The 18,127-nt window shown below is 36.4% G+C and overlaps 1 protein-coding gene across 1 annotated transcript in view; it reads right to left on the bottom strand.

Moving 5' to 3' along the window:
• The window catches only part of igdcc3 (immunoglobulin superfamily, DCC subclass, member 3), a 132,736-nt gene that overhangs the window by 10,339 nt on the left and 104,270 nt on the right, over positions 1-18,127 (bottom strand). Inside the window, exons 8-9 of the mRNA XM_056461597.1 lie at positions 3,136-3,383; positions 295-459 (exon numbers count right to left, since the gene is read on the bottom strand). Coding sequence (XP_056317572.1) covers positions 295-459; positions 3,136-3,383 — 413 coding nt within the window. The remainder of the gene's footprint in view (positions 1-294; positions 460-3,135; positions 3,384-18,127) is intronic.

An 18,127-nucleotide genomic window follows, 5' to 3' on the forward strand; every position in this document is an offset into this window, starting at 1 on the left:
AAAAACGGCCTTTAAAATACATATTGTAATTAAAATTTACAGACACCAATTGAAAAAGTGTGACATTAGAAACACCTAAAACACTGAGTTTTCTATAAACTAGACTGAAACAAAAAAAAAGTTTCAAAGTCTCAAAACTTAAAGGTGCACGAAAAAAGTGTCTTTTAAGTGAGAATGTGCTTTTAATTTGGCTATCGCTAGCACAGTTAACAACTTAAACAACTAGAAATTAGACAAATGTGCAATAAAACAAGCTTTTTACAGCATGACTGCTTAAATATGTTTTTCGTATACCTTCTCCCAGAGTGCTCTCCACAGTGGTCTCAGAGGCTTTGCTAGCTCCGCGGGACGTGTAGGCCTTCACATAGAAACTGTAGCTGGTGGAAGGCTCCAGATCACCAATTACCTGCTGCAGGGTCATTTTACTCACAGCCTCCTGGTACTCCATCTCCACTGGGTCTGAGAGCAAAGAGTGAAGGTTGAAATGAAGGAAAGAGAGAGATCAAGAGAAACGTTATGAGAGAAAAACAAGATGGAGAAGGATGGTGCAAGAGAGGGAAATCATTAGTGTGAGAGTAAAACTAGAAGAACAGGTCACCTTAAAATGAAAAATCATGATTTTGTTGCTTTGATGATGTATGATTATTATGATAGCACACTTAGGGCCTGATCATACACCCAGTGCAATAAGCCCAAGACGTGTTTGGTACGATTTTTTGCTATTTTCAGACCAGCGCAACCCTAATTTCCACTCTTTGCACAACGTTGTTTAAATAGTAAATCTTTCTGCGCTACTTTGTGCATTCATGGGCATGCTGGTCTAAAACATAGTTGTGTTAAGGTGCGTCGTGGGCACATTGCCATTTTGAAAAACTGAAATAGACTGCACCACTCACCATCTAAAAGCTGGTCTAAAGTCCAGCGCAGATCACGTTAGTTATTCGCCCATGCAGGTTCAAACACTTACACATTGCTTAATATACACAGGATGTACAGCAATGCACAAATATCTTTACATATGAAAAAAATGAAGAGATTAAAGGAAAAAAAAAATCTACATAAATATAAAAACCACTGCCACCAAGCCTACTTTAGCTCGGGGGGGGGGGGGGCTTTTTCAGTTTATTCATGACAATTTGCATTTGTATAATGTTATTATTATTAGCATTATTATTTATTATATGCATATTTATAATTGTTTTAATAAAAACAGGTTTAGATTTGTCTACCTGTGGGGATTTAGAGACGTATGCATGACCATATAGGGCATAAGAAAAGGACGTGTGTTTGGATATAACTCAGTTTTTTGAACACACTTTGTTATTATTGTTCATTTATTCGTTTGCTGGAAATTAGAACTGAATTTAGAAATAGTTTTGAAACAAATCTTTGTACTCAAAAAAAGAAAATAATTAAACATGTAGGCTAATGTAGGCAAATCTTCATTAAACATGTAGGCTAATCTAAAACTAAACATGTGGGTTAATCTTCAGTTGAGTGCGTACAACACCATTTTCTTATCCACGAAAGTAAAGGAGCAAAGAGTAAAAGAGAAAATAAAGAGGCTGAATGGAGGAGGCTCATTCTTTATCCTGCAGATGGTCTGTTTAATTGTTTTCTCGCTAGTGAAACGTTTAGTTTTTCCACTTTTAAAGTCCACCATGTAAATAGCAAATGTTCCATGGTTCCATGCAACTGACTCTTAAAAATAAAATGGAGATGAGAATCTGATTGGTTTAATGCATGTTATGTTCAAAACACACCCAGAACTCATTAAGTGAATAAGCACAACCCTGTTAGACCATTGTGCTGTGGTGCAGAGCGTATTTTTCAGTCCTTAAAATAGCAAAAGTGAATTCAGACGGCATCAGACAGTGCTTTTGCGCCATGCACTTTAGACTTTGCACCTAGATCGTTATAATAGAGGCCTTAGTGTGCTTTTTCCAAGTTGCAACTCTCTTAGTTACATTTATGGAAGCAGTAAATGTTATATTTCCCCATTACTTATTCATGCCAAATTGCTTTAAGTAACCATATGCATAATAAATGGCTCAAACTCCAAAAACATAACCCACAGCGCTGTAAGGCATTGAAATTGCAGCAGATGAGATGCTATAGATGCTATATCTGAAATATAAATTACAGCACAGGCTAAAAGTGGTGGAAACACCACAGCGAGAGGAAGAAAAAAGAATGCTCAGCAAAGAACTCAGGAGCACTTCAGCATGGGTCGTAGATCAGTTGTTTAGCTTCGGCATCGATAAACATCAACATACAACTTTAAAGCTTCCCAAGAGAGGGGGATTGATATCTGAATACACACGCATCCTCATGCTGTGCTTTCAGGAAAATGCTTCAGGCTAATGTCTTAACCTTCAACACTGTAAAGTATTTCTATGCATTTTGGTTTTAAGTTAGAGTTCAGTCTGAATAAAATAGAAATTTGCCTAGTCAAACTGGACAGTTCCAGTCCGTGTTGCTGATTAAAAGTAAACATCGATGTTTGTGTGGAACTGTGGAAGATTTAGAAGAGTAAATGAGAATATTGCTTAAATATTTATTTTTCAGGCATGGTGCAGTATCTATGATAGTGCAATGTCTGATTTCATTGAACATTATACTATTAAGATTGGTTAAATTTGAAGAAAAAAAGCTGAAAGGAATCGTACATCAAAAAATGTAAATTCTGCCACCATTTACTCCTCTTTGACTCACCCTTGGTTCCAAATTTAATTTAATTTAGTTTAGTTTAGTTTAGTTTAATTTAATTTATATTTTTTATCAATAGTTACAGTTTTCCAAGATCTTCTTTTGTGTTCAGCATTTATGAAATTAAATTTCGAAATAAATTTTTTTGGGAACTATCCCTTTAAGCAGATTCAGAAATTGTCAGTTGTCTCCATTAATTAAAACCAAGGTTGGTGGCAACAGAAAAAAAGTGATTTGCTACCGACTTTAAATTTCAATGATTTCCTTAATGAGAAAGCCTAAAGCGAAGATGGAATAAAATATGTATTTCACAGCGTTTGTGGAAATCTACACTTATTGATTTACTGAAGAGGGGTGTACATTCGGTGTTACAGAACAGAAGAGCTGAGTAAATTAGATTTGAGTGTTCATAAGCAGTTTTCCTACCAGCAGTCTTGCGGATATGGAGCACATATCCAATTATGTCCTGAGTGTTTTGGGTAGGCTCTTTCCAGGACACCTGAATGGAGGTGGGAGAAAGGGCATCTGCATGTATGTCCGTGGGTACGCCTGGCAACCCATCAGCCCACAGAACGGTTAGACGAGCACTGGCCTGTGTGGAGCCCGCACTGTTCTCTGCTATACACTGATATATGGCCTCATCCTCCTGGGTCACTCCATAGATGGTCAGAGTACTGGAAGAGAAGAGAAAATCAATATTCTTAAATTATCAATATATACACATACACATGTATATACAGTCAGGTCCATAAATATTGGAGCATCGATGCAATTCTAACATTTTTGGATCTTTATACCATAGCAATCTATTTGAACAGCTGAGAACCAATTTTGCCATTACTTCGGTCCCTTAACAAGTGGGAGGCACATATGCAAACTGTTGTAATTCCTACACTGTTCGCCTGATTTTGGACGAAAATATCTCAAATTAAAGCCAACAGTCTGCAGATAACACCCATGAAACCCAGAATCTATTAAAAGTCTAAATCTTTTCCCCAGCTTTTTTGAACCCCATGATCATTGTGATATAACAGGTTAATTCAAAGAAAATTACAGCATGCATTTGTATTAGATATAAAGTGAGAGTGAAAAAAAGGATTAAGGTGGGATAATAAATAAAAGAGACCAGCTAAAACTCCGGATTTGAACACAACTGAACAGTTTTTTAGCATACAACAGCATTTTACATGTCACGACTTTTTATAAAAAGTTAAGAAATGAAATGTTTAAAATGAAATGAAAGAACTAACAACAGAAAGCAGCTCAAATGTTCGTGAATAAAATGTATTGTGGTAATGATCGTTAGTCATTTGAGATAGCACACATTATAACAGCACTCTCGCAATATTCTCTCTTGCTTTCACAAAACAAATTATTGATCTTTCATTTATATCTATTATTAATAGCCTGTTTAAGTTTTAAAGTAGGTTATAGCCCATTTTTTTCAGTGCATGATTGACTGCTTCTTCGAATATACTTATTTGTCTTATTTGTGTTTAATTTGATGGAATGAACATAGACTTGGCCATTTTTCTGAAAACAATTTAAAATATGTTATATTTATTTAGCCTATATAGGCTATTAAATTATATTTTATTTATTTATTTTAAACTATATTAAATTAAATTACAACCTTTATTTCACCACTCGCTTTGGCTTTAACATTTTATTGATAACTAGTCAAAGAACATTTAACTGAGCTCTGTGAAAAGTTTTGTATGCAGGCCCACAGTCAAATATGTAATATTAGAGCCATGGCTGTGGCGAGTCGGCAATACTATGTCTAAAATGAAACTATTTCTCTTATCAGAAAACGATAAACACAATTATCCCAGTTGATCCCAGGCGCATTGTATTAGATTTTAGCAAATATGAACAAAAGATTAAGAAAACACCTCCACCTTCTACGGAGAAACAGTCACCTGTGGGCGTTGAGTTCTTAGCTTTCAGAACTGGCCACTACTGAGAATGAAGCTCAGCTGCCCCCTACTGGTAATGTATATTCTGAGTCAGAGAATTTCCCTGATTGCTGCGGCTAACCGCGGTTTGTCATGGCATTCTGTTCCCTGAGTAGTGCATTTTCTAAAGGCCACATCTGTAATTTTAAATACATTTATTTTTATTTCTACAGCACTTTAAACTATTGTGTGCACACTATTTTTTTTCATTTCTTTCAACAAAGCAGTATAATTTTGACACATTGTCTTAGCTATTTCAGCAAGATTTGAAATATGTGTGCATCCCCTACCCTAGTGCTTACTAAAAGTTCTCAAGAACGATGTCACATCAGTATAACCTTGTTCCCAAAGTAAATGATGTAAATGGCATGAATAAAGCAGAAACAGAAAACCAACCATATGTACTCTCCATCTCTGGGTGCTCATTAACATGAAGCAAACCCAACCATCTGTCAAACTCCTCCCTCCTGAATCCTCCTCTTCACATTCTATTCTTCCTCACTAGTCCTTATTTCTCTGCTCTCACTCCTTCAGTGTTTTTTTTTTACACCTCCTCCCCTTCATTGCTGGGGGATATGGTGATGGTGATGTTGGTTGGGGGAGCATTATTAGTGCTGAATATATAATCAGGAGTTTGTTCTGCTTTAATCCCGAGGCCTTGAAAAAAATGAATTTTTACCACTTAAAGGACCAGGATATGTAAATGAGAACCCACAGCCTACTGTGAATATTTCCATGTAAGCCCCACCTATTTTTTGAGACATATTTGCATGCAGTATGTGTTCTCGGACAAATGGCAGGGGTGTTATGATATTGCAGCTTCAGAATGAACAGGAAAATGGAAAGCCATTCAGTGTATGCGTTCATGTGAATGCATGCACTCACACACTTGAAAAGCCCGCAGCTTATCCAACTGGGGTTTTTCTACATTCTAGTCAGTCCCAGAGATTATTGTCCATTCTTTTATACTCCTCGTATCTCATCAGCACATGCCGCCAGCACCTGCCACATCTTTATTTTTCTTACATGTACACACACATACAGTACACACTAAAGCTATATGCAGAGATCTTGCTTGTTTACAATTACTGTACGGCAGTTGTGGACAGAGGCAGATCAATGTTTTCGTTATTTTTATCTTGATCATATACGATTTGGTCCCTGTGGTCAACAAGTTATTGAGGTCAGTGCTCAGTGGGGCACGGCTGAATCAATTTTTGTGCTTAATTTGATTGTCTGAACTGGCAATACCTGGACGTACAATAAGAACGTCCTTCAAGGTCACTTTCTCACCATTCGATGGGATGAACTTTAACCCAAAAGGTAAAATAAATAAGATGAGGAGACAGCTTCCAGTAGTCTTCTGCTTTTATTAAAGGCCTTTTCTGCAATGTTCAGGTCAGTTTACACAAAGAAAGCAAACATATAAATAACTACACTCACAGGCTTTTTATTCAATAAATCTTTTCAACTATTTGTTGACACAACCGTCTATTCAGCCAATCACATGGCAGCAACTTGATGCATTTATATATTTAGGCGTAATTCAGACAACCTGCACAAGTTCAAATCATGTATCAGATTGGGAAATAAAGGTGATTTAAGTGACTTTGAATATGGGATGGTTGTTGAAACACAAAAAACAAAGATCCACTGGACTTTTAATGCACAGTCAGTGTAGGGTTTACAGAGGATGGTCTAAAAAAGAGAAAACATCCAGTGAGGAGCTGATTTGTTTGTAAATACACCTGGCTCACATCAGAGATCAGAGTATGCACAAATTAATTCAACCTGATATAAAGGCAGTATCTCAAATAAATTCTGATTACAACCAAGGACTTCTGGAAAGCCTTTCTGAACACATATCAAACCTTGAAACAGATGAGCTACAGCAGAAGAAGAGTAAACTGATACTTCTGTCAACTAAAACAGCAAACTGAGACTTTTTTTTTTTACACAGACTCTGCAAAATTGGACAATTCTGATAATAGATAATGAAAAGATTGTCTTCTCAGGTGATTTCATTTGACATTTGGTTCTTGCTTTAAACAACATGAAAGCATGTATGCATAATGCCTTGCATCAACAGTTCAAGATAACATCACATCCTACAAGAGCCGACCATGTGCATCCCTTTATGACTATAGTGAACCCATCTTGTGAAGGCTAATTCCAAACCATGTCACAAACTCAAATCATTGGAAACTGATCCTTTGTGATGATGAGGACAACTGTATTGTGCTCAGTGCTGGGTACAATTTTTAATTATGTCAAGTGTAAAAACGCGAAAGTATCTAGACACCTACTTTCACAAAATGGTGAACTTAAATGTTAACTATAAATAAGAAAACAATTCAGATTGTAAAAAATATAAAAAAAATTTTCAACTCCATTACAATATGTACCGAAACCTCGGAGGAATATTTCAAGCACCTTGTTGAATCAATTAAATTAAATTAAAATTTATTTATAAAGCACTTTAAAACAACACAGTCAACCAAAGTGCTGACAACAGAGAGTAAACAAACTTCAAAATACAAATAAATAAACATAAAATGTCAACAAACGCTGTGCTAAAAGCCAAATCGAACAAGTGGGTTTTAAGAAAAGATTTAAAAACAGTAAAGAAGAGGCTTGTCTAATATACAACAGCAACTCATTCCACAATTTTGGTGCAGCCACAGCAAAAGCCCGATCCCCTCTGAGCTTTCGACTGGTCCTGGGCACACCCAGGAGGAGCTGGTCGGCTGACCTGAGCGAGTGAGAAGGTGTGTAAGGAGGTAAGGGGTGCAGTATCACTGAGACACTTAAAAACAAATAAAAGTAACTTAAAATGGATCTTGAAATGCACGGGCAGCCAGTGAAGAGAAGATAAAATCAGGGTGATATGCGTGTGCCAGTTAAAAGACGTGCAGCTGCATTCTGAACAAGTTGCAGTCGAGAAATAGAAGACTGACTCACCCCAAAATAAAGGGCATTGCAGTAGTCCAAGCATGAGGTTATAAAAGCATGGATTACTGTTTCAAAGTGCTTGTGTGATAAAACGTGCTTAATTTTGGCCAGTTGTCTCAAGTGAAAGAAGTTAGAGCAAACAACAGACCAAATCTGGCTTTCAAGCTTTAGTTCAGGATCCATTTTATAACCCAGGTTCACAATCTCTGGCTTACAGAATCAATGGGACAAAGAATTAAGGCTGTTCTGAAGTACCAATACTGCCAATCCAGTACTTGCAGGGTGTACCCCATAAAGTGGGTGGCTAATTTATAACAACAACTAGATCAGATTTCACACTAGCGGACAATATTGTTCTGCTTATTTAAATGTATTTAGCTTTCCCATGATATTAGGAAATACATTTTCTTCATTGTTGTTATAATTGACATCCTTGATGTGAACAGGCCTTTACACTTCTCATAGTTACAGGAATTCAATATGGTAGAAGTGCTTATAAGCATTTTGCGTTCTCCCTTGGATTAATCCCTTCTGCTTGTATTCTTTTCCACTGTAAGCTGCTTTGGATAATATAGTCTGCTAAATGAATATGTGTAAATGCTAATTACAAAGACAGAGGACAAAATGTCCTCATGTCTGCCAAATGACAACTCAAAATCACACATCTTTGGGTGCTTCCATATGCACAAGGTTGCGTATAATGTGAGTAAATAAAATGCTTTAATTACCTGTAAAACATGCTAACAGGAGTCTGATTAAGAAACGTTGATGGGAATGAAGAGGACTGCTTGGAAGCTTCAAACTGCTCTCTGTACTGTAGCACTCACACACAAATAGAGCTGCCAATAGCAATCCAGCGGTTTTTGAAATTTCACACCTGCATGACATGCCTGCAAGTCATACTCACCAACCTGGTTCTCTACGGACCAAACTGTCAGGAATGTTTTAAAATGTCATCCCTGCTTTTTGGTGAAGTGCAGGACACACACTGCTCTCCCTACAAACATCTAAGTGGCACAGTCACTGTCTGTTTTGCCCAGTAAGGACCAAACCAGGTGATCTTAACAATTCTGAGACCAAGACCTGTCACTGTCCACAACAATAAAGAGCAAAAGCCAACTCTATTCATTGTTTTCAGTAGCAAAATAAATCTACAATTAACAATAACTGATAAATAAAAAAAAGACCTGTTGTGAGCTCCGGGGTTGTACATGCTTTTGTTAAATTCATCTGTTCATATTAATTGAGCTGCGTTTAATAGCAGAATTCATGCAGATAAATTACATTAGTAATGGTACTGTACAGAAAACTCCACCAATTAGAGAGTCAAACCAAGCAAAGTATGCTAAAAGACATCTTTATCTAGAATTATAAAATTAAATAGAATTGCAAAAAAACCTTTGCATTTATTTGCATCCAAAATAAAAGTTTGTTTTAACATAATGTATATCTGTGTGTGCTGTGAATGTTCATTATGTATATTTATAAATCCAAACACAAATATACTGTACATATACACTCACCGGCCACTTTATTAGGTACACCTGTCCAACTGCTCGTTAACGCAAATTTCTAATTAGCCAATCAAATGTCAGAAACTCAATGCATTTAGGCATGTAGACATGGTCAAGACGATCTGCAGCAGTTCAAACCAAGCATCAGAATGGGGAGGAAAGGTGATTTAAGTGACTTTGAACGTGGTATGGTTGTTGGTGCCAGACGGGCTGGTCTGAGTATTTCAGGAACTGCTGATCTACTGGGATTTTCACATACAACCATCTCTAGTCTTTATAGAGAATGGTCTGAAAAAGAGAAAATATCCAGTGAGCGGCAGTTCTGTGGGCGCAAATGCCTTGTTGATGCCAGAGGTCAGAGGAGAATGGTCAGACTGGTTCCAGGGAATAGAAAGGCAACAGTAACTCAAATAACCACTCATTACAACCGAGGTATGCAGAAGAGCATCTCTGAACGCACAATACGTCCAACCTTGGGTCGGATGGGCTACAGCAGCAGAAGATCACACCGGGAGCCACTCCTGTCAGCTAAGAACAGGAAACTGAGGCTACAATTCACACAGGCTCACCAAAACTGGACAATAGAAGATTGGAAAAACGTTGCCTAGTCTGATGAGTCTCGATTTCTGCCGAGACATTCAGATGGTAGGGTCAGAATTTGCTGTCAACAACATGAAATCATGGATCCATTCTGCCTTTTATCAACAATTCAGGCTGGTGGTGGTGTAATGGTGTGGGGGACACTTTCTTGACACACTTTGGGCCCATTAGTACCAATTGAGCATTGTGTCAATGCCAGTCTACCTGAGTATTGTTGCTAACCATGTCCATTCCTTAATGACCACAGTGTACCCATCTTCTGATGGCTACGTCCAGCAGGATAACATGTCATAAAGTGTCAATCATCTCAGACTGGTTTCTTGAACATGACAATGAGTTCACTGTACTCAAATGGTCTCCACAGTCACCAGATCTCAATCCAATAGAGCACTTTTGGGATGTGGTGGAACAGGAGATTGGCATCATGAATGTGCAGCCGACAAATCTGCAGCAACTGCAATATGGACCAAAATCTCTGAGGAATATTTCCATTACTTCATTGAGTCTATGCCATAAAGGATTAAGGCAGTTCTGAATTCCAACACAGTACTAGTAAGGTGTACCTAATAAAGTGGCCGGTAGTATACATACAAATAATATTGAATAGTGTTTTTTTTATTTTACTTTAAAAGAGAACAAAGCTAATCTAAATGTATCCAATGCCACCTGAAAAAAAAAAAATTCCAAATTATGCACGTGCATTGTTATTTGCTGCTTATCTTCTTACAACAAAAGTACTGCATTGTTGTTCAGAATGCTGCTGTTTGAAGAGGATAAGCACACAGCATGCCGGGACCATCTGCACCCTCTCTATCTGTCTATAGATTCTGGCCTCTCCTCGGATTGACAGAGAGCATCCTGAGACAGGAGGGCCGCTATTCAGCACATGTTTGCACAGTCGTCACAGAGCAGTGCCTCTTGAATGGGGCGGTCAAACCTTATTCACAGTCCTCTAGACGAGAGAGAAAGACGAGAAGGGCTGGGAATTGGGAGTGTTAGGTAAGGGAGAGGCATGTGAAGTGGGGCTGTCTCTCTGCTCACTGAAAGCCTAGTGGAAATGACTGATTGCAGGAGAGGCCAGAGGTCAAGGCCAAAACTCGCTCCATTTCGCATGGACTGGAGAGGAGGTAATGACCAAGAAGTACATAATGGAGCTTAAAAACGGATGAAAAGAGGGAAATAAAGGGAATAAATGAGTGCACGAGTTTTGTCTACTCCGCTGCAAAACATGGTGAATATTGTCAATATGGTTCTGTTAAATTATAGCGTTAAAAAATATAAACATATAAAGCATGACATAGAAACAATATAAACATTTTTTTTTAAGTTAGCATAAGTATTTTTGCATTTTTAGCATTTTAACAATGCTAAAAATTGTAAACAAAGAGTCACTCTTATTTCTGGAGGAGATTCGCCATCAAGACCAAGTTGTGAATTACTTCAGAAGAGCACAGCGATCAGATGATCATTATGCAGAGGATGAGAATGTGTAAAACAGCCATAAATGAGGTTGGTGTTGCGGGGGGACTGCACTCCTATGTCAAGTCGCGGTCAGTCTCAAAACCGATCCAATTGGTTCACTGTTTTTATGTTGTTAAATTGAAAAAAGGAATGGGTGTGTTTATATTACCCCTATATGACTGTCTATACACTATACCAACACATATGTCTGTCTAAACAGCTTGAAAAGTAGATTTTTCACCATAGGTGCCCTTTAAAATAAATTTGATAGATCATACTTTTCTAAGGGTCGAGTAGTACATTTATATTCAATTGAAGTACCTACTACAGTAGTTAGGCATTTTTGGACGCAGCTATTGTTAAGTTGAAATATCAAATTAATTAATTTGATTGCATATACTTCACAAACTCCAATCTTTATTTTATATTTTTATTGACAACAGAATTTAATAATTTAACAATCAAAGGTTTTTCTATACACTCACATGCGCGTTTTGAAACGTAACCATTGGCTTTATTCTTCACTACAGTGTTAACAAATTTCTAGTTCAAAATAACAGAGACTCCCAACAAAGAATAATTAAATGATGTTTACCTATATCAATTCTGTACAAAAAAAATAAAATAAAAATATCACACATTAACAATTTTCCATATACGACCTGGCAAAAAGTACTACTACAACTAATTAGGTTCTAAGTAAATTGTTTCTATTAAGTGAAATAAACTCATTTAATTTAATTAATTAAACTGTTCTTTTTTCAGTATTTTTTATTTGACTTAAAGCTTTTTAGATGATATTTGCAGATTGTTACATATTTACTTTTGTGCCTGAAGCACAATGGTTATATAACCAATGTAGCTGATTCATTTAAAAATATATTATTATTATTATTATTAATTTATATATTTATTCTTCACCTTTATGAATTTATTTGGTGTTGCTTGAGTGTTGGTATCATTGTGTTAAATGTGTCAATTATGTTAAATATCTGTGAAGAATGTCAAAACTTATAGGTCCAAGGGAATTAAAGTTTTAAACTAATATTAAACTAAAGCTACAGTTTGTAACTCTGTTGGTTAAAAAGGAACAAATGAAATGTCTCCGAACTTCACACAGATTTTTAATGGTAAGCTTATAATAAGCACTTATAAATTTGAGTCAGTCTGAGTACACAGGAAATTGTCAGTTTTACATCATTCATCTCTGCTTATTATTTTATGTCAAATCTGTTTATAGAAAGAAAAAAGCTTGTCTACTGGTAGCCTATTATTTGACGGTCTTGTTTTGCAGCACATAATATGTATTTATAAAAGTCATTACATGAACTGGGTAATAACCATGTACTAAACCTATATTCATAGTTAAAATAATTACACTGCAATTTGTCTATTATGTGCCATGTGTTGGTGCTGAAGATGATTATTTTTACAGCAGTTGCTCAGAATTCTTTTTAATTGTCATTCTAGACGGTTGCCTTAATTGGTAAAGCTGTAAATGCCAGTCACATACTGTACATCTGGGGAATCACCTGTTGTCAAAACCATGAAACACCACTAATTGCAAAGAACCAGCAGTGTGAAAGGGAAAGCGACAGAGCTTGTGCTAAATGAGAGTGAACATCAGTGTGCTTTCAGAAGTGTTTTTTCCTTCAGCTGAACAGGTACAACATTTCAGTGTCTCAATAGGTAATACACTGTAAAAAAATGCTGGGTTCCACTCAATTGATTCCAGCAGGGACAACATGAAGGAATTAAGGTAACTTATTAGTTTTTACAAATTTAAGTGGATTGAACATAAAACAATTAGGTTGTCCCAAAGAAAACTCAACAATTGTTGTTTCATGTCATTTAAATAAGTAGTTTGAGCAAACATCAAACACATTTGTTTTGAGTGTAACATTAATGCATTTATATACATGATTCAGACATGTATCCAGTTTTGTTTGTTGTTTTCCCATTTTGCTATGGTTAGTGAGGTAAAGTGGACTTTTTGTACTACTTACAAGAAAATAAGCTGACCAAATTTCTGAATAGGAAACTTAGGGGTCAAAATAAAATGAAATATGAATTTAAAAATTGGGAACTAAGGAAGATCTATTTTTGCATGTTTTTACAATTTTATAAGTTCCATATTATATTATATTATATTATATTATATTATATTATATTATATTATATTATATTATATTATATTATATTATATTATATTATATTATATTATCCACACACATCCACTCATGGTCACTGTCTTATAGTTTAAGAATGGCACGATAACAGTGATAAAATAAGAACAAAAACAAACTACTGAAGACAGCAAAAAACAATGAACAAAGTACATTCCAGGCTTCATAAGAGAAAATATACTGAAAGAAAAAAAGCAATTTCCAATCACCATGCACTCATGTACACTAATTTGCATTTCAGCAATTAAAAAAAAAAATGATGGATCAAATTTGAAACCTATAGAGAAAAAAGTTCTCCAAAATGAATGAATGAATCTCATTTTTGAAGATTTACCAAACCACAAAGATTTTCATTACAAAGCAAACTCAGCTCTAATGAATATTCACACATGCATTTATGCGCAGAATGTGAAGTGCAGACATAATATATAACCACCTTCAAAGTCCTTCTAAGAGCAGGCCGGTGTGGTGTGATTTGACTGCGGGTCACTGTGGCATTTTGATTACTGCTGTAATAGTGTTTTATGTTTATGGAGCAGGCAGTGACCCCACCCTCTGCTCCTGCAGCGACTGAACCGCCTGACCTCCCGCTCTCACTGCAGTTCTCCAACACTGAAACCCTGACAGCGCAGGCACATTCAGTGATTCCGTATTTAATAATGACATGTAATATCCTGGAAACAGAATCTTGTGAAGTTATAGAGGATTTGTTTGTGATGCTATAATTTAGGAATGAAGCCGTTTTGACATTGTGGCTAATCTTAATAACGACCAATCATTATTTTCATTTTATGGCCAATAACAGATAAATGGCTGATCCAAAAGGACAAGTAGATGAGTTTGCACATGTCAGCTGTGTGTGTTTACATGTCATTATAAGTGTATGACACATGCTTTGCTATTTATGAGCTCTGGATTATTGCACATGCAAGTTAGTTAAATGTACAATCGATCCTCTCTCTGAACCTCTTGAAGGTCAGCATCTCCCGTCTCTCTGTAAGAAAGCTTGATTGCTTGTAGTCAGGCAGAGAAAACCTTCAAACCATGTAGATACTTACACAAGTACCATTCTATAGCCTGTTTACAATGACTTGATGTTTTCACAATGAGAGTTTGCTGACATGCATTTGCAATGTTCCTTGTACAATAAACAACAGGAATTATTATAACTGTATTTGCATGTTAATGTAACTCAAACAAAACAGTATGACAAGCATCTAAACAAAAATTTGTTAACGTTGGATGAGTTGCAATTAAGACATAATATTGCATTTATTTTTGTTTTTTTGTTTAGCTTGTGAATGTGGTTCCAAACAATGCGGAAGCAGAAAATTTGTGTCCCTTGTTTCTGTATAAACTAGTTTTCAGCTGATGATTCCATGACATAAGTCACTTGCTTATTTTCTAAAAAGATCAGCTATTTTGAACAAATCTTTTGATATAGTTTATCAATACTGCACATCCCTTCACTGCAAAAAATCTGTTAATTAACAGTATATCATAACATTTTTGGGCACTGGAAGTTTTAAATTGAATTAGTTTAGTTTATTTTGATACTCTAGGAAAATTCAGGGATACAATAGCATAAATACATAAATACATAAAAACATAAAATATGTATCCAATATAATTCCATGAAACACAAATCCATGGATCAACAATAATCAGATTCATTTGACTCCACATAAAAAACTCTTAGAACAAAAAAGATATATATGCAGTGCATCCAGAAAGTATTCACAGCGCTTCACTTTTTTTCCACGTTGTTTTATGCTACAGCCTTATTCCAAAATGGATTGAATTAATTCATTTCCACAAAATTCTCCACACAATACCCCATAATGACAATGTGATGATTGCAAATTTATTAAAAATAAAAACCTGAAAAATCACATGTACATAAGTATTCACAGGCTTTGCCGTGAAGCTCTAAATTGAGCTCAGGTACAATCTGTTTCCACTGATCATTCTTTAGATGTTTCAGCAGCTTAATTGGAGTTCACCTGTGGTAAATTCAATTGATTGGACACGATTTGAAAAGGCATACACCTGTCTATATGAGGTCCCAGGGTTGACAGTGCATGTCAAAGCACAAACCAAGCATGAAGACAAAAAAAGGATTTTCTTGAGGCACAAGGCTGGTGAAGGTTACAGAAAAATTTCTGCTGCTTTGAAAGTTCCAGTGAGCAAAGTGGCCTCAATCATCCGTAAGAAGAAGATGTTTGGATTCACCAGGACTCTTTTTAGAGCTGGCCGGCCATCTAAGCTGAGTGGTCGAGAGAGAAGGGACTTAGTCAGGGAGGTGATCAATAATCTGATGGTCACTCTGCCTAAGCTCCAGCATTCTTTTGTGGAGAGAGGAGAACCTTGCAGAAGGACAACTATCTGTGCAGCAATCCACCAATCAGGCCTGTATGGTAGAGTGGCCAGACGCAGGTCACTCCTGGAATTTGCCAAAAGGCATCAGAAGGACTCTCAGACCATAAGAAACAAAATTCTCTGGTCTGATGAGACTAAAATTGAAATCTTTGGAGGGAATGCCAGGCGTTACGTTTGGAGAAAACCAGGCACCGCTCATCACCAGGCTAATACCATCCAACTACAGTGAAGCATGGTGGTGGCAGCATCATGCTGTAGGGATATTTTCAGCAGCAGGAACTGGAAGACTAGTCAGGATAGAGGGAAAGATGAATGCAGCAATGTACAGAAACATCCTGAATGAAAACCTGCTTCAGAGTGCTCTTGACCTCAGACTAGGGTGACGGTACATCTTCCAGCAGGACAATGACCCAAAGCACACCGCCAAAATATCAATGGAGTGGCTTTCTCAACAACTCTGTGAACGTCCTTGAGTGGCCCAGCCAGAGCCCAGACCTAAATCCTATTGAACATCTCTGGAGAGAGCTGATAATGGGCGTACACCATCGCTTCCCATCCAACCTGATAGAGCTTGAGAGGTACTGCAAAAAGGAATGGGCAAAAATTCCCAAAGACAGGTGTGCCAAGCTTGTGGCACCATATTCAAAAAGACTTGAGGCTGTAATTGCTGCCAAAGCTGCATCAACAAAGTATTGAGCAAAGGCTGTGAATACTTATGTACATGTGATTTTTCAGGTTTTTTATTTTTAATAAATGTGCAACAATTTCCAAAAATCTTTTTTCACATTGTCATTATGGGGTATTGTGTGTAGATTTTTGAGGAAATGAATTAATTTAATCAATTTTGGAATAAGGTTGTAACATTAAAAAATGTAGAAAAAGTGAAGCTCTATGAATACTTTCCAGATGCACTGTACCATATATACACTATAGGCTTTAAAATTAAGTGGTTATTGATTTTTGCTCTGACAAAACATGGATAATAATTAATGGATTTTGTGTATGTTGTACTTCCATGTAACATAAGTCAGTTTGATAAAAGCATATACCAAATGCATAAATGTATTGCAAACCCATAAAAAGATGCAGGTAGGCTATTTTCTTTTCTAACCACACACCTCCAACACCCTAAATCCCACTGACAAATTGGCAGAGAAACATCATCAGCAAGCACCACTCACATTATTACTTCACATTTTTGTTTTGTTATAGTTACAAAACAAAGATTGTGTTTTCAGTTTGGTTTGGTACAGTAGCAGAAATCAAATTGACATGATACTTTGCAGCTTGTGCAGATCTTTATAAGAAACATGGTGATGTTGTTTGTTGACACATATTGGTCATGTACGATGTATAAAAGAATTTAGTCTCTGGCTTCTGCTTCTGCTACTTTATGAGTCAATTAGCTAATGGTGTTTCTCAGACTAAGATGCTAACTTCACTCCTTTTCTCTCTCTCTCTCTTTCTCTCTGTATTCCAGCTTCTTTCCACTCCAGACGATGCCTGTCTTTCCCATTTGATTTCCTCTAGCAATGAAAAGCCTATCTCTATCTTTGCTGTTATAAATTTTAACCTCAATGAAATTGATTTTCTCTCACACAATAAACACGCTCTTTAACCACAACAAAAATCTCTGGCAATAAAACATTTATAGCAATAGACAAGGATTCGCATTTCATTTCCATTTCCAAAGAGATGATCATAACACCAACAGCAGAGTGGAAGAAAGGCACTGCGTGTCTCTCAAAGCAGACACAAGCTATCCTACATCAGAAGAACGCAGGGCGATGTGTCCTACTGACCTTGACTAATAGCGTCCAAACACTGTTGTCATAACACTGTAGCTGGAAAAGGACAAGCAGCAACATGAGAATGTCCTTCAATAAAACAAACAGCGGTCGCCTTCACTAAAGCCCTCTGTAAGGTGACTCCAATTGTAATAAATTACATTGTGCAAATGAATAACTTTCATAGCTGATGAACAGCAACATAATGCTATGCAAGCAGAATTAATTTAGCTAACACAATTACAGAGAGCGTTCCTTATACAACAGAAACTGATCTTATAGATAAAAACTTAGAAAAGCTTTATTGTATGACGTCTTTTCCAGAGCTGTGACTATTAACTATAACTAAAGAAACATGTATTTATTATTATTATTATTATTATTTTTTTTTTTTTAACATTTTTAGCATTTAAAAACAAACAAAAAAAAAACAATAACAATAAATAGAAAAATATAGCTGCAAGCAGCAGTTATCGGGGCCAAGCGGCCCGGTGGCCACATCATAAACAAACCAGGCAACAAGCTACAGAGCAACTGGAAAATTCTATAACGTTTTTTGGTGAAGACTGGACCAACGGTCT

This window comes from Danio aesculapii, chromosome 7 (assembly GCF_903798145.1).
Source record: "Danio aesculapii chromosome 7, fDanAes4.1, whole genome shotgun sequence".
In the NCBI taxonomy this organism is placed as follows: Eukaryota; Metazoa; Chordata; class Actinopteri; order Cypriniformes; family Danionidae; genus Danio; species Danio aesculapii.